The sequence below is a fragment of the Musa acuminata genome, chromosome BXJ2-9 (genome assembly GCF_036884655.1).
Source record: "Musa acuminata AAA Group cultivar baxijiao chromosome BXJ2-9, Cavendish_Baxijiao_AAA, whole genome shotgun sequence".
Classification (NCBI taxonomy): Eukaryota; Viridiplantae; Streptophyta; class Magnoliopsida; order Zingiberales; family Musaceae; genus Musa; species Musa acuminata.
In genome coordinates, this window is record NC_088346.1 from 11624778 (window position 1) to 11648541 (window position 23764).

Consider the following 23764-nt stretch of genomic DNA (forward strand, 5'->3'; position numbering starts at 1 on the left):
CAATTCCCTAAATAACACTCTTAATACCTAGCATACCCAATTACCTACCTTTTTTTTTTTTTCTCTTTTCTTATTACATTACAAATTTTTTCAATAATATAAAAAATGCTACAACTCAGTGTAAACACTATAAATCATAATATTTTTATAAAATTTGTATACAAATATTATTTTACAGTGTATTATGTCATAGTGCTTTTCTAGTATTGCTGAAAATACTATAACATAATGTAAAAACATTATAATTAGATTGATTCATCCTATGACTCAATCCATAGGAAAAGAAAGAAAAAATGGATAGATGATTAGTTATCAAATCAAGAGTATTTCAGGTTTTTGCCTAAGAAATTATGAAAATATGGTATGGAGAAAGGTCCCCCTTTTTTGTTTGTTTTATTTTGCAAGAATTGACCCAATAATCTAAAGGCTTCATATGCAAACGCACGTAATACATTTTTACGAAGCACTAAAAGCTGCTCATCCTCATACCACAAGCAAACACCTGAATGTATGTACATGACAATTATGTTTCTCTTTATGTTAGCTGCCATCTTTCCTTACACCCACAAAAAGCTAAAAAGCTTTCTCTTGTGATTGCCAACTCTCTTTTCCTAGTACATCCAAAAAGCTATTCACATTTCTTCGTCAAGGAAGATCTCGTTCGTGAAGTCATGCAAGGATCGTCGCAAGCTTACTTGCTAAATGATAGGATTGTTTAACGGATTACAAGTGGCCCCTCTCTCTCTCCTCCACGTCGTCTATCATCCATCTCATTCTCCACTAAACCCTTCTTATCCACTCGGTGGCTCACAACACACTTGCTTGGCCACCTCCACATCGCTCTTCTCCGTTGAGGTGCAGCCATGTGTTGGTGGTGCATGCTCAGGGAAGATGTGGACAGTTGCATGAGAAAGACTTCCAACTAAGGTACTTCGTATCCCCATGAGGTTTAATAGGACATGGACGAGTAAGATTAATTGCTTGATGGGTTTCGCTTTCCGTGAGCAGCAGCACGTTGGTCTTTAGATGCACCACCCAAGTCGGAGAGTAGATAGGAATAGGGTGGAGATCGAAGACAACCGGTGCAGTGGCGGAGGATGGTTTCTTCTCCTCCGTTACTTCTCCACCACCGTCGTCGTATTACGGAGGTAGTTTGAGTCTACACGCAGTACCTTCATATAGTGGATGTAGCTTTAGTGGAGGTCAATATATAGTTGGGCAGGACTAGAAAAGTTGCTTAAGATTGATAAGCCTTGAGGATTTGAGATCTTGGTATGCATCTCTAACTTGGCAAGAGACTTGAGGTTTACATCCTCGATGACCATGTTTCATTGCTGTGGGATGATGAAAGCGATGAACATTCTCAAGTCCGCTGACCTGTGCAATAGGTGGGTTATCTACCGAGATGTGGGAATGCTACGTGGTTTCTTTAGAAACAAAGAAGATCTTCCAAAAGTGACAGAGCACAGATGTCAAGCTATTGCAGCAGACGAAAGAAGAATTAGAAAGATAGCGACTTTCCCATACGATAAAAAATCAACCCTTCTTGTCAGCGGTATGTTTCAAATATGTTTGATTATTATTATTTAAATAAATATTATATTAAAAATGTTTAAATATTGATATTTGCGAAACTACATATCTCAAATCCTATAAAACTAAGTCGGGAAACAATCCCAACAATACTCGCTTGACGCTCTAAGTCAGTACTCAAAGTTGGATTAGTCGGACTAATCAAATACATCGGACAAACTATTTGTTATGTGTTGAGTGTATCAATATAATTTCTATTTATAGTGGATGCTTAGGAGAGACGTTACATAATTTGTTAGCATGAACTAGTTGTAATAATCTTTATTGACTTTGGACAACTGTGCTTGTTTGTTAGACTAGTTGGAATTACCCTCGAGGGGCGTAGGGCTATTTACCTGCTTTCTTTTGGGTATGTGTCAATCAATGATTCATACATATGATAAGAAAATTATGTCCACCACATTAGATGTTGATATGTCAATCAAGTCATATCCACTATAATACGTGTCCCCCACTTCCTCGGGCGTAAAGCATGATGAAGTCAAGTGAGAAAGTATCACTTTTTTTAAAGTCATTTGCTAGCGTAAAGAAATAGAAAATATTGAAATATTTTACCTTGAGTTTCCCATGAAATCGGCACCGAGTCAATATGCCCGACTCAACTTGTTGAACTCGATTGGTTTGACTCAATTTTCCTAGCTCAATTGGTCCCACTTAGTTCTCTAAATATGTTTTGTGTCCGTTCAGGGCACCCAAGGTAGTAGTGAAGTGGAAGGGGATAATTGGTCATGGTGGCACGATAAGGTATAGCATATAAGCTCTTTTACAATAATATTACAATTTCGATAATGGCTGAAGTCCTATACGAGGATTGAAAATTCAGAGCTTCGATAGATGATAGTGTAATGGTTTAGGAAGGTCAAGGACAAATACGTAAAGAGGATTAAAAGTTATGTTGGATGATGTGTTATGGGCTAAGTGACCAGACGCAGTGATGTGCCAAGAGCCAAAATGCTAAGTGCGGTGGCAGTGATGTGCCAAGAGCCAGAATGCCAAGTTAAAGATCGAGTACGATGGCATATAAAGAGCCATAAGACTGAGAGTGGTGATACGATAAGGGTTAGTGACTAAGTGCAATGGCACACAAAGACCCAAAAGGCTGAGTGTGGTAGTGTGATGCGGGTAGCAACAGAGCAAAATGATGCACAAAGAGCTAAAAGATTAGGTGTGGTGGTTCAATAAGGGTCAAACGATTGGGTGGCGCATAAAGAACCAGAAGGCTAGTTGCGATGACACGATAGGGTTAACAATCGGGTATGGTGGTGCACAAAGAGCTAATAGGTTGGGTGCTATGGTTTGATAGGAGTCAACACTACCACTAACTATATGACCATATAGGAGCCTGGCTAGAGCATATGCTAGACACATCCCTTTTTGACGAATAGGAGAATCTAGGTGAATCTGATTTATGGCCTGACAATTGCACATGTCGTACCCGCATATAATGGAAGGGGTCATTGCAAAAGCTGCATGTGTTGAACTCAAATTGGTCATCATCTACATCACCGCGGCTTAGTGTCAATTGCAGAAGCTTTGGTCTTAGAAGGTGTTGAATCTCGTATTTTGATGATGAAACTACTTAATATATGTTTATGATTTAATCTGCGTTTTGAGTGACGCAGGATGCTTCGATCAGGATGAGACAATTAAAGCAGGAAAATCATGTTGTGCCGAAGGAACGTGTCAGAAGATTGGACGTCGGGCCGGTGGATCGGTCGACGTATCGACAGAAGGCTTCGGGCATCGGGCCAAGAAGAGCGGGTATTGTGCCAAGGATATCGGAGTTGCGGAGTCAACTGGCCGATTGGGCAATAGGCTGCAGGAGAGGATGATGCGCCAAAGAATCGGACGAAGCGTCGAGGGACCAATGACATGTCGGACAACTTGGTTAATTGCTTAGGATTAATTGTCTCGATCGAAGTTTTGTTTTGTTGTGCAGGATTAACTATGATAACGATGAAGACATAAAGCGAAACAAAGTGTCGGAGTCAAGCGCGAAGGATTTGTTGCGAGTTCGAGAGTTCGACGGAAGTCCGAAGGTTCGTCGGGAATGCTACCGGAACTAGCCGAGAATGAGTTGGGAGCTTGCCGAAGGCTTTTTCGGAAGCTCGCCGGAAGGTTCGTTGGAAGTTCGCGGAGCTCGCCGAGAAAGATCGGAGCTTGCCGACGAAGCTCGTTGAAACTCGCTAAGATCAAATCGTGAAGTCTAGGAGCTTGCCGGGAGTCCGCAGAATGGTTTCCGAGAATTCATCGGAAGACCGCCGGAAGTTTGCCGGAAGCTCGCCAGAAGAAGTCTTGACTTGCGGACTTTGTAATAGCTTAGAAAATGTCTTTAAATTCATAGTTAGCACGTTAATTAGGGTTAGGATTAGGTGTTAATCCTATAACCCAAGTAGGGGCCAATTAGGCCCAAGTTCGGACTGGTTTGGACCAAGTTTGGAGCCAAACCAAGTGAGCTGGAATAGTGAAAGAGGTGCCACCGCCAGGGTTGGAGGTAGCACCGCCCAGGCTATGTCTTCCAGCGAAGACTGGGCGGTGCAACCGCCCCAGCCAAGAGGTGCAACCGCCCAGGATATGTCTCCCAGCGAGACTGGGCGGTGCAACCGCCCCAGCCAAGAGGTGCAACCGCCCAGGGCTCAGTCTCCAAGCGAGACTGGGCGGTGCAACCTCCTCTGTCAAGAGGTAGCACCGCCAGAGCTCAAGTTTCGAGCTCTGCCAAGAGGTGCAACCACTGAGCTCGGTCTTCGAGCTCTGGCAGAGAGGTGCAACCACCTCTGGCAGAGAGGTGCATCAGCCTGAGCTCAGTTTCGAGCTCTGCCAGGTGATGCAACCACCGAGCTCAAGTTTCGAGCTCTGCCAGGCGGTGCAACCACCGAGCTCAGTCTTCGAGCTCTGGCAGAGTGGTGCAATCGCTTGAGCTCAGTCTTCGAGCTCTGCCAGGTGGTGCCACCTCTCCAGTCAAGAGGTGCAACCGCCTGATCCCAGAATTCTGGGATTTGATCGTTTTGAGCTCCAAATTTGAATTGGGTTGGGGCCTATAAATACCCCACCCATTCAGCACTGAAAAGCAACAGATCCACACCGAATTCTTGATCTTTTCAGTGATTCTAAGAGCTCAAATTTGTGTAAAGTCCTAAAGTTCTCCTCCTTATGTTCTTCAAGTCTTGAGTTGTAAAGAGAGGAGAGAAAGGATCTGTAAAGGTTGTCTCCTGAGCCTGTCAAAAGGAGAGAAACTGTAAAAGGGCAGTTAGCCTTCGCCCATTGAAGGAAGGCAGCTAGTTGACGTCGGTGACCTCGTCAGAGGAGGAAGCCAAAAGTGGAGTAGGTCAAGACTGACCGAACCACTCTAAATCTCTGGTTTGCTTTTACCTTGAGCAATTTATCATTACTGCAAACCTCCTACATTGCTACTGCCCTCCGCGCCTTCACGAACAAGTTTCTAAGCTCTGATCTTTCAGAATCTGCATTCAAACGTAAATCGTGTTTTCGTACGATCTTCACACTGCAGTTTTCGCTTACATTCGGATTCCATTTATAACTGCAAATTGCTTTCTACGTAAAACGCTTTTCAAGGTTCAAAACTGCTTTTAGACGCAAAACTACATTTAGACGTAAAATTACGTTTAGACGTAAAATTACGTTTAGACGTAAAACTGCGTTTAGACGCAAAACTGCGTTTAGACGTAAAACTGCGTTTAGACATAAAACTGCGTTTAGACGCAAAACTGCGTTTGGACGTAAAACTGCGTTTGGACGTAAAACTGCGTTTGGACGTAAAACTGCGTTTGAACGTAAAACTGAGTTTAGACGCAAACTACGCTTAGACGCAAATTGTGCTTAGACGCAAACTGCGCTTAGACGCAAACTGTGTTTAGACGCAAACTGCGCTTAGACGCAAAACTGCGCTTAGACGCAAACTGCACTGTGATTCTGCTTTTATATCGAAATCGATTTTTATCGGACGAACGCAGCTTTCGGTTTTTAAATCGCTGTAAGATTTCCGCTGCACTAATTCACCCCCCCCCTCTTAGTGCTCTCGATCCTAACAATTGGTATCAGAGCGGGGTATTTCTCATTTCGGATTTACACCCGAGAGAAATGGCTCTTCAAGAGGGCTTGTCGGTCTTTCGTCCACCGTTCTTTAACGGATTGGACTACACTTATTGGAAAACTCGAATGAGAGTTTTCTTGATTTCTCTAAATCTGGATTTATGGAGTATCATTGAAAATGGTTTTCAACTTCCCTCCAAACCGATGAACGAATGGTCGGATTTGGAGAAAAAGTATTTTTCTTTAAACGCAAAGGCTATGAATGCCTTATTTTGTGCTTTGGACAAAAATGAGTTCAATCGGGTTTCTTTGTGCGAAACGGCTTTCGATATTTGGTGCACTCTTGAAATCACGCACGAGGGAACTAGTAGAGTCAAAGACTCGAAAGTTAATATTTTACTGCATGATTTCGAGCTTTTTCATATGAAACCAAGCGAAACCGTTGTCGACATGTTCACCCGTTTTACGGATGTCGCCAATGGTTTAAAATCACTTGGTAAAAGCTTTTCGGATTTTGAACTCGTTAACAAAGTTTTGCGATCACTTTCTAAAACTTGGGATTCAAAAGTAACTGCTATTCAAGAATCAAAAAACCTAAACAACTTACCACTTGAAGAACTAATTGGTTCATTGATGACATATGAAATGGTGCACAATGCACATGATGAACATGTTGAACACAATCACCTTCCAAAGAACAGGAAGGATTTGGAACTCTGGACAAATGAATGCCACTTGAGCGATGACTCAAGTGATGAGGACAATGATGAACAAACCAATCTTCCAAAGAACAGGAAGGATTTGGGACATAGAACATTTGAAGACCACTCGAGCATAAGCTCAAGTGATGGTGAACTTAAACTACAAATGAAACGAAAATTAAGAAGCAATCGAACTACTTGCTTTAAACGCAAGAAGAAGAACAAAAATTGGGATGAATCGAGCTCCTCCGAAGAGAGAAAGTCAACAAAAGCAAGGCGGCAAACTACGCCTTAACAGCCTACAATGATGAGGTAATCGAAATCCCCCTAATTTATTTTGAAATTACTTGATGCTTTTATGATATATTGTCTTTTTTAGTTTAGAATTAATTTTCTTGAAAATTACATGTTTAAAAATAAAAATACAAAAATTATGATCATGCTGATAATTTCGAAAATAATATTGCATATTTTATGATAAACAAACAAAATGATTTTGATCATGGTTAAGAAGTAATAATGTGTATCGTGTTTGATTAACATTGTTGAATGAAATCACGTTTGATTTAAAGTAATGCATAAAGATGTAATATGAAATGGTTATTAACAATTTTATGCATGTGATTTTAAGTTATCCATGATCATGAGCTTGTTTGATCTTCTTGACTTAATTTCAAGATCTATAGCAAAAATCATGTTTGAATATATGAAAGTGTTAATTTCATTTTCGGATTCACTTAACAATTGGTATCCTAACAATCGGATTTTCTCATACACTTATGAAAAATATTTTTCTAAAATGGATTTGATGAAATCATTCATGCTTATAAACTCTATCTTGAAATATGAATGATAGTGTTTTTGCTTGCAAAGATTTGTTTCACATTCATATCTCCTATGATTCGTGTGCAGAAAAAAAAATTTATAAATCATAACACAATGTGATTTCTTATGCAAAAATAAAGTGCTTTTGTGATTCTTTGCTAAAGAGAATAATTATTAAAATCATGATCTTGATAACATAAAGCTCTTTATAAATCAAGATCGTTCATTATGCTCCCTACATTTATCAAAAAGGAGTTCTTCAAATGAAATGCAATTCAATGAAGTGTCATATTGATATCTTGAAACTTGGAATATTTTAAAATGTGATCTTGATAAGAATGTTTCAAGTTGCTCTTTGTACTATATCTTTTCGAATGAATCATGAGCCTTGATATCATATATTTCATAATACAAGATTTCTTTGCCTTATGTCTTGAACTTTAATGCTTATCTTAATTTGGCATATAAAGACTAAGGCATGCTTAGGTAAAAAAGAATCTCTTAAAAAATGCTTTTCCCATCTGATCGAGATTAATGATTTCATGATATTTTGTGAATCTCGAAATTAATTTTAATGACTAGATTATGAATTTCAAATTAATAATTTGATTTGAATAAGTTTTATCTAAATCATAATCTTGATCTTGCAAAATTGAAGTCACAAATAATATCTTGTGGTATTCATGAATTGATACTCACAATATGAAAGCATTGATATTTATGGCTTGAATTGGATTGAAACATTGTATGCTTAATTTAATCATTCTCCTATGTTTCAAAAATTCCTTAAATGCCTTATGTGATGATTGAAAACTAATCTGCTTTATGATGAATTACGAATCATGACTTGATCTATGATATAAATGCCTTGAAATGATTGAAATATTTAACACTTTTATGCTCTACCCCCTACTTTCTTCTTGTTTTCAATGATAAAATGGGGAGAAGTTTTGATCATGCATGGTAGGATATAATTTGACAAAATTGATACCATCATGATATGAAACATTTATGATGTACAATTATGCATGCAATACTTGTGCTTTCTAATTATGATGTGATGTATTGCATATGATGTAAATCATGATTTAAAATGCTATGAGTGCCAAGTTACACATTTTGAGAAGAAATTGTTATATTGAAATATTAATGTAATTATGAATGGTGATATGATATCATGCATGTAATACTTCAATTTATGATAATGATGCATGCAATGATAAAATATTCATGATGAAAAATTATCTTGACATTCATAACTTGATTATTCATCATTTGTCATGATTTTGAAATCGTTGTAAAAGGAAAAGAGAACTACAAAACTGTATTCTCTCTTTCTTTTTTTACAATGACAAAGGGGGAGATAGCTAGCTTGTACAAGTCAAGAAGATGCAAAAACTTGATTGCTAGCTTACCTATTTTAAGAAGCAAAGATTGCTAACTTGCTTATTTCAAGAAGAAAAATTGTCTTCTTGAACATCACTATCTTGAATATCTCAAGAAGCAAAACTTGCAATTTGCACATTGCAATAGGAAGCAAGAATCATGAGCTTACACAAGAAATTTATCTTGCATTTGCTTTCGAAATTTTTGCTAGCTTATATATTGTGAAACTTGTATATTATAAAAATTGCTAGCTTGTTGGTCTAAAGAGAAGCAAAAAGTTGCTATCTCAAAAGAAGCAAATGTGCTATCTTGCCTATCTCAAGAGGCAAAAATGCTAACTTGCGCATCTAGCAAAGTGAGCAAAATTTTCAAGAAGCAAGAGTTGCCTTCTTGAACATCTCTAATTTGCTAGCTTGCATGATATAGAACTTGCTATCTTGAACATTACCAAAAGTGCTATCAAACTTGAATATCTAAAACTTGATAGCATGAATGTTCTAAGCATGATATAACACTTGCTAAATCTTCTAGCTCCAAGATTGCATGATGATAAAACTTGATACTTCTTGCAATGAGTTGAATCAATATCACAAACACTTGATTGTGATACTTCTCCTTTTTGTTGATGACAAAGGGGGAGAAGTATGTTGATGAAAGTATGTTGATGACATGACATGTGATGCATAAAGTTTATGCATATGTTCATGTTGACGTGTTGCAAGTATTCATGATGAATATTGCAATGACTTGAATTCAGTTTGAATTCAAGGTTCTATCAATATGACATATTGATAGGGGGAGTTTGTTTAAACTCCGGGAGTTAAGTTTAACTCCGTCATCAAGTGGTTGTCATCATCAAAAAGGGGGAGATTGTTGAATCTCGTATTTTGATGATGAAACTACTTGATATATGTTTATGATTTAATCTGCGTTTTGAGTGACGCAGGATGCTTCGATCAGGATGAGACAATTAAAGCAGGAAAATCATGTTGTGCCGAAGGAACGTGTCAGAAGATTGGACGTCGGGCCGGTGGATCGGTCGACGTATCGACAGAAGGCTTCGGGCCGTGGACTCGGGCATCGGGCCAAGAAGAGCGGGTATTGTGCCAAGGATATCGGAGTTGCGGAGTCAACTGGCCGATTGGGCAATAGGCTGCAGGAGAGGATGATGCGCCAAAGAATCGGACGAAGCGTCGAGGGACCAATGACATGTCGGACAACTTGGTTAATTGCTTAGGATTAATTGTCTCGATCGAAGTTTTGTTTTGTTGTGCAGGATTAACTATGATAACGATGAAGACATAAAGCGAAACAAAGTGTCAGAGTCAAGCGCGAAGGATTTGTTGCGAGTTCGAGAGTTCGACGGAAGTCCGAAGGTTCGTCGGGAATGCTACCGGAACTAGCCGAGAATGAGTTGGGAGCTTGCCGAAGGCTTTTTCGGAAGCTCGCCGGAAGGTTCGTTGGAAGTTCGCGGAGCTCGCCGAGAAAGATCGGAGCTTGCCGATGAAGCTCGTTGAAACTCGCTAAGATCAAATCGTGAAGTCTAGGAGCTTGCCGGGAGTCCGCAGAATGGTTTCCGAGAATTCATCGGAAGACCGCCGGAAGTTTGCCGGAAGCTCGCCAGAAGAAGTCTTGACTTGCGGACTTTGTAATAGCTTAGAAAATGTCTTTAAATTCATAGTTAGCACATTAATTAGGGTTAGGATTAGGTGTTAATCCTATAACCCAAGTAGGGGCCAATTAGGCCCAAGTTCGGACTGGTTTGGACCAAGTTTGGAGCCAAACCAAGTGAGCTGGAATAGTGAAAGAGGTGCCACCGCCAGGGTTGGAGGTAGCACCGCCCAGGCTATGTCTTCCAGCGAAGACTGGGCGGTGCAACCGCCCCAGCCAAGAGGTGCAACCGCCCAGGATATGTCTCCCAGCGAGACTGGGCGGTGCAACCGCCCCAGCCAAGAGGTGCAACCGCCCAGGGCTCAGTCTCCAAGCGAGACTGGGCGGTGCAACCTCCTCTGTCAAGAGGTAGCACCGCCAGAGCTCAAGTTTCGAGCTCTGCCAAGAGGTGCAACCACCGAGCTCGGTCTTCGAGCTCTGGCAGAGAGGTGCAACCACCTCTGGCAGAGAGGTGCATCAGCCTGAGCTTAGTTTCGAGCTCTGCCAGGTGATGCAACCACCGAGCTCAAGTTTCGAGCTCTGCTAGGCGGTGCAACCACCGAGCTCAGTCTTCGAGCTCTGGCAGAGTGGTGCAATCGCCTGAGCTCAGTCTTCGAGCTCTGCCAGGCGGTGCCACCTCTCCAGTCAAGAGGTGCAACCGCCTGATCCCAGAATTCTGGGATTTGATCGATTTGATCGTTTTGAGCTCCAAATTTGAATTGGGTTGGGGCCTGTAAATACCCCACCCATTCAGCACTGAAAAGCAACAGATCCACACCGAATTCTTGATCTTTTCAGTGATTCTAAGAGCTCAAATTTGTGTAAAGTCCTAAAGTTCTCCTCCTTATGTTCTTCAAGTCTTAAGTTGTAAAGAGAGGAGAGAAAGGATCTGTAAAGGTTGTCTCCTGAGCCTGTCAAAAGGAGAGAAACTGTAAAAGGGCAGTTAGCCTTCGCCCATTGAAGGAAGGCAGCTAGTTGACGTCGGTGACCTCGTCGGAGGAGGAAGCCAAAAGTGGAGTAGGTCAAGACTGACCGAACCACTCTAAATCTCTGGTTTGCTTTTACCTTGAGCACTTTATCATTACTGCAAACCTCCTACATTGCTACTGCCCTCCGCGCCTTCACGAACAAGTTTCTAAGCTCTGATCTTTCAGAATCTGCATTCAAACGTAAATCGTGTTTTCGTACGATCTTCACACTGCAGTTTTCGCTTACATTCGGATTCCATTTATAACTGCAAATTGCTTTCTACGTAAAACGCTTTTCAAGGTTCAAAACTGCTTTTAGACGCAAAACTACATTTAGACGTAAAATTACGTTTAGACGTAAAACTGCGTTTAGACGCAAAACTGCGTTTAGACGTAAAACTGCGTTTAGACGCAAAACTGCGTTTAGACGCAAAACTGCGTTTAGACGTAAAACTGCGTTTGGACGTAAAACTGTGTTTGGACGTAAAACTGAGTTTAGACGCAAACTGCGCTTAGACGCAAACTGTGCTTAGACGCAAACTGCGCTTAGACGCAAACTGTGTTTAGACGCAAAACTGCGCTTAGACGCAAACTGCACTGTGATTCTGCTTTTATATCGAAATCAATTTTTATTGGACGAACGCAGCTTTCGGTTTTTAAATCGCTGTAAGATTTCCGCTGCACTAATTCACCCCCCCCCCCCCCCCCCCCCCCCCCCCTCTTAGTGCTCTCGATCCTAACAGAAGGAGCCAAGTCAGTCACCCCAATAAAAGCTACCCCCTCCAGGAGAGGCAAATTGATCTAGTGGTATGACTTTGCCATTAGAGATGAGTCCTTTGACTCAAATTCTATAGTATCGACCTTCAACATAGAGATGTTCTAGGAGTTCTATCACATACTCATCGAGTTTGAGCTAGTGTTTGCTTGGTCATGTGACCGACCCTTTGCATCGCATATGTTCTGCACCATCATATATGCGCTTGAGGTGGGATTTTATTTCCCCCTTTATCTATTTTTTATTAATGCTTTTAATTATTGAAAGTTTTCGCCTACCTAGATGGTGCCAAATTCTTGATATTTTCTGGCAGCGTTTGTTAGAGAGTGTGTAAGAAACCAAATCTCCCCATCGTAGACCCTCATATTCGCTAGCTATAGCATGTGCTTTTGGGGGTCAACATATTTCCTCTCTACTAGACTTAGTTGCTGGGTAAAAGGTGCTTCTATCTCTTTTAAGGGTTGGAAGAGGAGATATTTTTTTGCTCTTTCGTGAAACGATTGACTGATCAACTTAGGTTGGTCCAATCAGGAGTTTTATAATGTTATCTCGAGATTGCATGAGATAAAAATATGATAGTTTAACAGGTCATCTATAGCCCTATCAGAGTCCATTGCCATCTTACGAATGAGCGAGTAGTGGCTCATCAATGCAAGCCTAACCCCAATTCCTTGGGTTAAGGAATTAAAGTATTTATTATATAAGAATACGTTTGAATTATTCGATACTTAATCTTTTTTTTATATAGATATGAACATTCAAAGGAGCATTCTCAAATATAATGCTTGCCATTAGGGTTGACAAATAAAGAGTGTTATCTCCCGTCCTAGGTCAGCTCGGGCTTATCAGGAGAAAGAGATTAGTAGGAAATGCTATTGGCCAGTCAATGGAGGAAGAGGGCCTCTGCAAATTGAGTCTTCCTGGAGGTCCAACTCCCTCACTCTAAAGAGCGGTGGGATAAAGAGTGCGCTGAGACCCATGGCCCTTAGCAACAATAATCTCCAATCCCCTGATCTTTAGCTATTTTAGGAAGGACCCTCAGCTATCCTATATGGCCCATTGCCCTCATCAATTATGAGAATTTTGCCTATTCGATGGAGGTCCTATCGCTGCAAGTCAATGATAGGATGGCCACTAGGTGATGGGATCTATTTTTTCAACTAGAACTTAACTAGTTTCAATAAACCATGGGAAGTTCTGAGTGAGGCCACCACTTGTAATCGATGTCTAATGCAATCTTCCCTAACCCAAGGGCCTTTATTTGAGGTCTACTGGGGACCTCCTATTAGATACCTGTAAGGAAATGATCATGGTATGTATCCTCTTTTCTTTCCTACAAGTCTTTTATTTTTATGAGTTTCGTAACCTGTGATGCTTCTTACGGTAGAATCAACACCTCATGATTGCACTTTTTAACTATGCCCGATACTCCTTAACAATCGTCGGTCAGCTCCTACAAGAGGTTGAGATCTTGAAAAGGTGTAGGATGATATAGTCACGAAGAAGTCGAGAAGGGGTCGGCCTAGCTTCAAGCCTAGGTTACTTAGCTAGAGAGGTGTGCAATAGTAGCAGAGGAGGTCACCCAACTTCGAGTCCAAGTCAATGGGCTAGAAGGGGCAATGGCGACGATGGAAGCAACGACAACAAATGTAAAGGATGTTAAGTCGTTAAAGAAGTTGGTAAAGGTGGTGAGGATTGACAGAACATATCAAAGAGCCTTGAAAGTCGAAACCGATGTAGACTTGCTTTGAACTTAGGAGTTCAACTTAAAGATGGAGGTGAGAAATCTCCATCACTATCCCAATAGTTGGAGAACACGAAAGAGAGGACGTGACCAAGTATAAAGCCTCCCAGTGGTTTAAAAAGAGACTAATTTAGCAAGAACATTGGTCCTTCACCTATGGTTATAAATTGGTTATCTCTTAGGCCAAGCATGACCACTCTTCTCTACTTCTTCCGGATGATTTCACTATTATCTATCTCACTAATGGGAAGGTGGCCATGATCAGCTCAGTAGGTATGATGATCGAATAAGATGATAGAGTACACAAAAGAGGGCCAATTGAAGTTGATGATGATCTAGAGATGGTGTTAACCGCGAGAGGGGGTGCAAAGGGGTCGCCTCTAAAGGCTGCGGAGCTACCTTTAAAAGATTGGGTCTCGTCAACTAATCCTGCTCCTCCCATCTATCCGGTCCTGATGAAATTATAAATATTGTAGAAGAATAATTAAGTTGGCTATCCCTCCTTTTTCTACTCTGTTTTATTTTTGTTATTTGTTTATTTTTTTTATTGAGAGATCAATTTTGATACATAAGAACTCTTGGCAATACAATAACTTTTTTATGAATAAAAATTTATTTTTATATAAGTTTTATTATAGTCAAATAAAGTTACATCTTTAGATTTTACCATAATAGGTAGAGTTATAAATTCTATTATAATTGTGCTAAACAGTACAATAGCAAGTGTAATATTTCCTAAGGTTTGAAATGTACCAAGTTCTAGGAATATCCAACTTGTCAAAGTGTCTAAAGTCAGTGAGTACCTAGTCAGACTTTCTTTAAATTCCAATACACTCCTTCCTAAGTCGCCATTATCTTGCTTCCAGCTTGAATTGGGTCACTGACTTTGGTTCTTCTTAAAACTAAGTTTCTTTCTTTCATCGACGAGGATGAATTTTGGTATTTAAGGTTTTAATTACCACCCTTTTATGTGCCAAGTTTTTAATGTGTGCTTGGGTTCTAACTTTATCAATGATGTTTAGATTTGCTCTAAGCCTAAACTCTATTTCTTCCTTGATAAAGTACCGAGTTTAGATAATTGACAATGTTATAGAGTACTACTTTAATTCTATATACTATGGAAAAAGATGATTCTCAAGTGGAAACCTTCCGACATAGTCTGATGCACTTATAATATGCTTGATAGTTCATCCACCCATGCTCCCTTAGCTCTTGAGACTCTTTTTCTTAGGCCATATAACATGGCTTGATTAATTATTTTGTTTAGATAGTTAGCTTATGAATGGGCCACTATGTTGAACCTTAGATAAATTCTAAAGTAATCATATAATTTTTTAAACTTAGCATTGTTGAATTATGCATATTATCTAGGATTAGTACTCACGACATTATCTGCTATTATTAGTCTTGCCTCCACAAGGTATAACATCATAATGGAGCCATGAGCCTCATATGAATCATTAATTTAGCTAACAATTAGTTGAGTTATTGTATACCTTTAGGTTCAGTATTCTCATAAAAGTTTAAACAGAGTGCATGCTTATAGACTTCCTTGTGGACTTTTTTAGACAAGAGTCATGCCTTTGTTCGTCTACATAGCTAACTTTTCTACATGCATCATCTACTATTTAGTATCCTTAAACACCTCTTCGGTGAAGGTCATTTTTGTCATAAAGTCAATGAGGGCCTTTGCAACGGTCCTCAACTTATAAGAAATAGCAAGTTCATTGAGCTCAATTACCCATTTAAGGAGCCTTATCATGGTCTCAAGCTTCAAAAAAAATATGATACCTTAGCTTATCATCATGATGATAATATGATAAACTTGGAAATAGGGACGAAGTTTCTCGACTATTAGGATCAACCCATAGGTCAGCTTTTCAAAATTGGGACATCGAGTTTCTGCATCATCAAGTATATAATTAGTGTAATATGCAGGCCTTTGGATTCATTGCTCTTCCCGAAATAGAACTAAGCTTATAGCCATCATGGTTATGGATAGATATAAGTGTAAATCTTCCTTTAGATGAGAGCTAAATAGTTCTAGAGTTGTCATATATCTTTTAAGTGTATCAAATGCTTCTTAACATTATTCAGTCGATTAAAAATCCTTTAGGTGCTTTAAGATTTTGAAGAATGGTAGACATCGATTGCTTATCCAAGATAAAAATTGGCTAAGCATGATGATTTGATTTGTTAACTACTGAACTTCTTTAGTGGACCTTGGAGGTTCATATTGATAATATCTTGGACCTTCTTTGGGTTTGAATTTATCTCTCATTGGTGTATCATAAAGCCTAAGAACTCTTTCGAACTTACATTGAATGCACATTTGATTGGGTTTAGCCGTATTCAGAATTTTTTCATGGTGACAAATATTTCTCCAAGGCCAGCTAAATGCGTATTGGTAGTGTGACTCTTTTGCATCATGTCATCCATGTAAACCTCTATGTTCCTCCTAACTTGTTGTTGGAATATTTTATTTACCATTCTTTGATATGTTGCTCCTATATTTTTATATCGAAAGGGCATGATCTTATAGTAGTACAGGCCTTTCTAAGTGATGAAAGCTATGTTCTTTATCTTTTAATGTTATTTTAATCTAATTGTACCTAGAGAAATCATTCATGAAAATCAACCGCTTATATTCGGAGGTGAAGACGATAATAGATCAATTTAAGAAAGGGAAAAATTATTTTTTGAGCAGGCCTTACTGAGGTTGGTGTAATTTACATACATTCTTCATTTCCCATTACTTTTTCTAACAAGGACTACATTTGCGAGTTATTTCAGGTAATATACTTCATGGATAAAACTAGCTTGTAAGAGTTTTCTAACTTCCTCCTTTATGGCATCCTGATGATTAGAAGCAAACCTTTGAGGTTTTTGATAAATTGCCTTATGTTCAAAGTTTATGTTGAGTCGATGCTAGACCATGCTATGATCTATTCTAAACATATTATTAGTTGCCGGTAAAAATATCTTTGAGTTCAGACACAAAAAAGTTAATGAGCTCCCTCTTCCTTTCTTGGGTCAAATCTGACTCCACTTTAACTGTACGATATGATCGTTCTAGATTTGTAGGAATTTTTTTCATAGGTTCTCCTATCACAAGATGTAGGGTTAATAGTGAGGGATCTTGTGAGTCCATTTGTTGGATCGACAATGTTCCTTTCTTTGGAAAGGCGACCGATGTCAGGTAACATTATGGGGATTCTTTAGAATTGATCAAAAATTTGAGTGTCATATAATAAGTCGACACTATTGCTTATATTCAATTGAGAATAGGTCGCCCAATAATAGTATTATAGGTTGAAAGAATATCAACTATTAGAAACTTAATTTTTATTGTCGTTATGCAGTTGTCAGCCCCAAAGGTTACATAGATATCGACAATCCCCATTAGGGTAATCAACTCTCCTATAAAGCCAATAAGAGTAAAGGAGATCGGTTAGAGGTCCTTGGTTGATAAATTAATTTTCTAAAAGGTATTATAGTATAATATATTTATCGATCTCCTTGTATCGATTAGAATCCTTTTAACTAATGCATTTGTAATCCTGAAAGATACTACTAACCATCATTGTGCTTCGGGGCTAGTGCTTAGCCTCTTCTTCCTATAATACAATGAACTGGTCCCCACTTGGGTGAAACCTTTTTAACTATAGTTCTCTTGCATGCATATTTCTAACGGAGGAGCAGCTACCCTTAGTGATCAATTTGTCAACTATCATATCCACTCGTCGCTCAATCGAGTTAGTCTTCCCTTAGTAAACGTCCAACATAGGAAATCTAAAGCTATGAGAAATTAGCTTCTTGTTTACATATTTTGTGAAAGAAGATTACAAATTAGGATCTATTTCTAACTACTTTCCTTACTAATTTCTATCCGTCAATTGTTGGTCCATCCCGGGTAGATGGTTTTTAACTTTGGTTGGAAGGTTAATCAACTAGCCAATAGATTCATTCATAAATTTTGATATTAATAATGAGATTTGGCTTTGAATTACTAGCGGAGAGGAGAACGAGACCGTGCTTAGGTCAGCTGCTTGGCTCGAGAGGGGTGTGGATGGCAAAGTTGGAGCAAGAATAAGGAGAACAAAAGTAAGCAGAGTTTGTTGAGCTAGTTGGGTGATTTGAGGTAGCTACAGAGTGATGGTTTAGACTATCCCTATCACAACTTGCATTTGCTGATGTAAAATATGAAAAGTTTCCACAAGGATAAACATAGTTGTAGTAGGCGAGGGTTGGGTGAAAGCCAGCTCTTGAAAAAGTTGACAAAAGAGGATGGAGATATAGAATAAGAAATCGAGAGATTTATATCAAAAGCATTTATGGTGATCAGGGTCGGGGTTTAAGTCCTCGAGTTCGTTCGAGATAGTCTTATGGGATTCTCTTGAAATATAACGATTGACCCTCCTCTTAGTACCAAATTGTTATAGTTGATTTTGGGTTGCCAAAGCAGGAGGCCAACTTAGATCCAGCCTGATTCTATTTTGAGTTGATCTCTAGAAAATTGGATATCTCAAACCCTACAAAACTAAATCAGGGATTAATTTAATAATGTCCTTTTCAATGTTTAATTTAATATTCAAATATTCGATATTCAAAGTCAAGTGAGTCAAACTAGCCCGACAAGTTAGATAAGATAAATTTGACTTTTTCTTTTTTGTATTGAGTGTATTTATGTGATCTTTATTTGTTATAATAGATATCGTCTTTATTTGTTAGTATAAATAAATCATAATCATCTTTATTAATTCTAGACTGTTGCACTTGGCTGCTAGGCTGATTGAAACTACCCTTAATAGGCATGGGACAGTTTACATGCTTTCTTTGCTGGAAATTATATTTTTGTTGGACATGTGTTAAACAATGGTTCATACACATGACAAAGAAATTTTCCCAATAGAATATCACAAATATAACCACATGCGATGCTAATGTATTAGTCAATTCGTCGTAGCCACTATAACAAAAAGAAATTTTGATCAACCGTGGTTGATAATAAGAACAGGCTAAAAGAATGATAAGTTGTATACTTGTAATTAATTTGAGAACTATTTTCCGTTTCATCTGCAGTCAACTGATGTAAAACATTTTAAAGAAAAGAAGCATTTTTATTAGTTACGACAATTAATGAAAAATAACTAAAAAACAATGGCTTGAACACGATAAATTTGTTATGTCCCCGAACATGTATATCGTCTCTCCCCATATCTCCATAATTCGTAGCCTCATAAATATATCAAGTCTGGACGCTTTCTGTAAAGCAGTCCCATGATCTACGTGAAGAGATAATAATAGCCATATAACATGTAAAAGAAGAACACTGAGTTCAACATTCTCAGATTATTCGACAACTTTTGGCTTCACGACTAATAACATTAACCTCAAATTACAAATAATAATAAGTCTGTGGATCCTTGAATCGCTTCAGTAGTTAAACTAGGAGCACTGCAGGAACCACAGCATATAAATCCCACCGGAAATTTGTTTGAAACGAGTGCAGAAATTTATTTGTTGCTGCTGATACCTCCCATAAGCTTTCAGATTCAAGAGAACCAGGATGGCATAATTTCATCAGGTAGCAAGCAGAATTTTTTTAAAGCTTCGATGAGAAAACTAAGAGGGGGAAAAAAAAAAATTTTAGTTCTCAGGAATCTTGTATAAAACATACGATTAGCACATCATAACAAACGGTATGAAGCGCCGCAAAAGCATGTTGCATTTGGACAGGCTTCAATAAAAAATTAAAACCGGAAATGCTTCAGAGATCCCATTGCTATTGTGACATTTAGTCGTCTGCTGGGGGAATCTCACTCAAGTCCAGGCCCTCGGCAGGCAAGTCCGATGTGAGGGGGCCCAAAATGCCCTCAGAATTCAGGGTCAAGCCACTCTGCCAAAATGAAGAAACATTCTCTATCAGCCCAACTATTCCAATTTCAACAATCTCTATACATAATAAGGTTGTCAACCATCACATCAAAATCACACAATGATATGATAAATTATGTGACACTGTATATTCTCATGGCAATATTTACACTATGTAAACATGCAAAATTTCTCCTGTAAAAATATTTAAGTGCATATTAGGTTTTTAAGATGATGTCAAGTACCTCAGGCTGGAACCTTAGCATGTCAGCACGAGCCATCGCCTCGGCTTGGGCTATCCTTTGCCTGAATATCTGAGCCATCTCATCTGCCTGATATTAAAAAACAAAATTATCAGACCAGAGACTAAATTACTATTTAATAGTCTAACATGAAGCAAATAAATATCTTTGCATAGAGTATACCTTCTCAAATACAAGCTTAGGATTCCGAATCATGTCACCAGGAGTTGGTTCCAGCTTTTTGGTAGAAAGACTTACTCGTCCCCTTTCGCGGTCATGACTCAGTATCATAACCTTTACATGAAAATTTTCGTTATGACAGGTTCAGAAGAAGGCTGCACTAGTAAAAGAAATACAATAACTTAACAGAGTACCTTAAGGGTGTCACCAGGTTGTAGGACTGTTGAGATATCAGAGACACGATCATGACTAATCTGGCTAACATGGAGAAGGCCATTGATTCCACCAATGTCAACAAAGGCACCATACGGTTTAAGACTTTGAACAGTTCCCAAGACCACCGATCCAATTCCAAGTTGAGCCTGACTATCTGCCATGGCCTTTCGATTACTGAGAACAAGCCTAGATTGTTCCTCGTCAACCTCCACAAACTTCAGCGGTAGTTCCTTATCAATGAGTTCTTCTGCTGTTGATTTCTGGTCGAACATTGAGAAAATTCATTGACAAAATATTCGAGAGATCATTTCAAGCTCACATGTCAAATCCAATAAAAAAATAATTGTAATATGCCATATAATAGGAATGTTGTGAACTTGCAAAGTTAGGCATGAAGGAAAATCTTGGACAAATGAAGCAGCTAAAATGGATCGATTGACATATGGTACAGCATAGTTGATAACAGACACTGTTGTGTACAATTAAAAAATAAACTAAGTATTTTAACATAAGCATGATAGTGAGGTGACAAAATAAGACAGATGGTCTATATCATAACAATTAATATTTGAATCAGCTGGTAAAGTTAAGTTTCAGCTCTCAACATAATAGTTGGCAAGAAGCATGAAACTAACTCAAATTGAAGGGCAAGAAAACAGAAAAATGTTAAAACATGCTAAAGTCAAATACAAAGGACAAACCGCTGATATCTGTGAAAATGGAACAAAACCACGAAGGCCCTCCACGATTGCTACAACACCTCCTTTATTTCCACCCACAACCTGTTGACAATAAAACTCAGTAAATTACAACAAATGCCAAAATAGGAGAACAAAATTATAAAAGACAAAAGCTGATCAAAGTCTAGTAAATCTAAAAAAGTTCAAGATGCATATAATTAACATAAAAGTTGAATTATACATGAACAACAAGAAGATGAAGGCTCAAACTATCTAGATTGGTTACATGGATTCTTTTCTGCCCGTGAGCTCTGTTGAGAGCACTATAACTAGTAAGTTTAAGAAAGGTCAAATTTCCTTTTACTGATTAATATAACTATTTCCATAGAATGATTCATATGAAAACAAAAAAAAATCAAAAAATTATATAATTATATGTATATATATGAATGTATATGAGTCATGGCTACTTTAGCAATTTATGTTAAAGAAACATACCTTTCTATACAAAACCAAGAACGCCATAAGTTTACTTTGCAACACATCCAACTGAATATATTTGTCTTAATAAAAGATAGTGGTGCATATGATGCTGACTTGAACGGTAAGTTATGCAGGAACAATTGGTTTTGCATGACTTTTAGGAGAAATAGAACTATATAAGCACAGCTCCTGTCCAAATTATTCTTTTTGTGCAGTTGATGAATAAATTTTATGATAAGAATAAAAGATCTTGAGAGAGAGAGAGAGAGAGAGAGAGAGAGAGAGAGAGAGAGAGAGAGAGTGGTTAATGAAGTGAATGCAAGGAAAAGAGTATCTCATAAAAAACAAGTAAATGCATTAACATTAATAAATAACAAGAAGAGTTATCTAAAAGTATGTGTGTGGCTAATTAGCAACTATGACAGTTAACAACTAATGGCATAAAAAATGTTGAAGATTGGCATATTAAGGAGAACAAGGAAACCATCAACAAGTTCATAATCCATACAAATTTCTCCAAAGATGAAAGCAAAATAGTTGAAGGCATACCAAAGTATATGAATGGAATACAAGACTCTCACCTTACCCTTGACAATAACATCTTCGGCCTGAAGCTGCCTACACCTTTCCCATGCAAGATCATACTGAATTGACCGTAAACTCAAAATTAAGCTATCATCTGCATTCATCTCACCAATTATGACAAACTCTTCTACCAATCCTGGATATATTCCTGCCTCGGAAACATGCTTAATTTTGTGAATACACGCTTCTTGGACAGGTAAGTATGCAGAAGACTTGGCTGTTATGTCAACAAGTGCCCCATTCATATCTGTCATGAAAACTGTTCCCTTTACCTGGGAACAAAGAAAAGGGAATGAGGCTAGCAAATCCATATCTGCAAACAAAAGCACAAGGGCCCACCAATCTTGCTTATCATGCTTGAAGGTAAGGCGATTCAGGTATATGGTAGAATCAGGTAAAATAAAATCAACAAAAGTTCAAAATGCAGGAGAGAAAGTAAAAATTCTTCCCAATCACACTCAAAGATGAACCGTAAACAAACACTAGCCTGTTTCCATGAGTCATGTAATTTGGAAAGTTACATGACATCTCTCAGATTCAGCACATACAAGAGTTCCAGCCAATGTACAGTTTTTTCATCATTAAGGTAAAACGAACCAGTTATTCCAAGAAAAATAGGTCAAATATTTACTGAATAATAAACTACAGCAACTGCCAAATGCAAACTAATAGCAACTAACAAACTTGCCAACTTTATGTTTCTCTTGTTAATTAGAAAAGAAAAAGAAAAAGAAAAGAAGAGAGTGACCTAATCGAGCAACCATTGTAGACATCCCATAGCACTGGTTTATACTATTCTTATGCAAAAATTACAAAAGAAATAAAAGGAATATTACCATTATTCAAGCTCCTACTCAATTGACCACAACTAGATGGGGGACAGGTTTCGAATTGGCATATGAATTCTAGGATTCATCAGACATCCAAAATTACCATCATACTTAGCAGCAACATCCAATTATTCTTGAAAACCGTTTCAATTAAGCCATATCATATTGCCAGTCATATTTGCAGGATAAACTATAGATTTTCTATCCACGTCCAATCTCTAAGAAGCTGAAGCTTCGAGCCTTCTTCAAATGGGAATCAAACCGAAAAGAAACTCGCGCCCCAAACATTACAGAGACCCACAGCAGGCGATGAGAGAAAGGCGAGACCTTGGTGCCGATTTCGGAGTCGAAGTCGTACTTCTCGAGGGCGGAATGGAAGTCCTCGACGGTGAAGGCGACGCCTTCCATGGGGGCGGTGCGGCAGCGGTCGTAGGCCTCCTCGAAGACCTCCTTCAGCTTCTGCCGCTCCTTCTGGGCCGAGGTAAGGGCGTAGGTGCCGGCGATGACGGCGGCGGAGCAGAAGGAGGGCCTGGTCGGCGCCTTGGAGGAGGCGGCGGAGGAAGGCTTCGAAAGAGGGGAGGAGGAGAGCGGCGGGCACCGAAGGCCGGCGAACTGGTGGTTCACGAAGCTCGCCATTGGCAGCGCTTTGGAGTCTCTCTATCGCCTCTCTAATCCAATTCCAATGGCGGAAAAGAGAACAGAGACTCGATGCGGTGGGGGGGGCACGACGGTTTTGTGGTGCGGCGAGAGGCGTTTGGGTTTGGGTGCAATTTGAGTGGACTTGCGGGATTCGGTCGAGCCCAAATCAGCTTCTGTGGGATCGAACTCATACCACCAATGAGATGAATCCTTCGCGAAGTTAACACATCAAAGGTTTTATTTCAGTTGTAAAATTCAGTATGATTCTAAATTTTATATATAATTTTATTTTATAATAAATAAATAAATAAATAAATAAAGAAGACGACGATACGATCTT

The 23764-nt window shown here is 38.8% G+C and overlaps 1 protein-coding gene across 1 annotated transcript; it reads right to left on the reverse strand.

Moving 5' to 3' along the window:
- Positions 1-19262: 19262 nt before the first annotated feature.
- LOC135623144 (small ribosomal subunit protein bS1c-like) lies at positions 19263-23503 on the reverse strand. The gene is made up of 7 exons (XM_065125742.1): positions 23113-23503; positions 21952-22227; positions 20909-20989; positions 20186-20467; positions 19995-20105; positions 19815-19901; positions 19263-19591 (listed from the first exon to the last, which is right to left on the reverse strand). The coding sequence occupies exons 1-7, from the start codon at positions 23419-23421 to the stop codon at positions 19490-19492; spliced, it is 1248 nt and encodes a 415-aa protein (XP_064981814.1). The 5' UTR covers positions 23422-23503; the 3' UTR covers positions 19263-19489.
- Between the last annotated feature and the right edge of the window lie 261 nt (positions 23504-23764).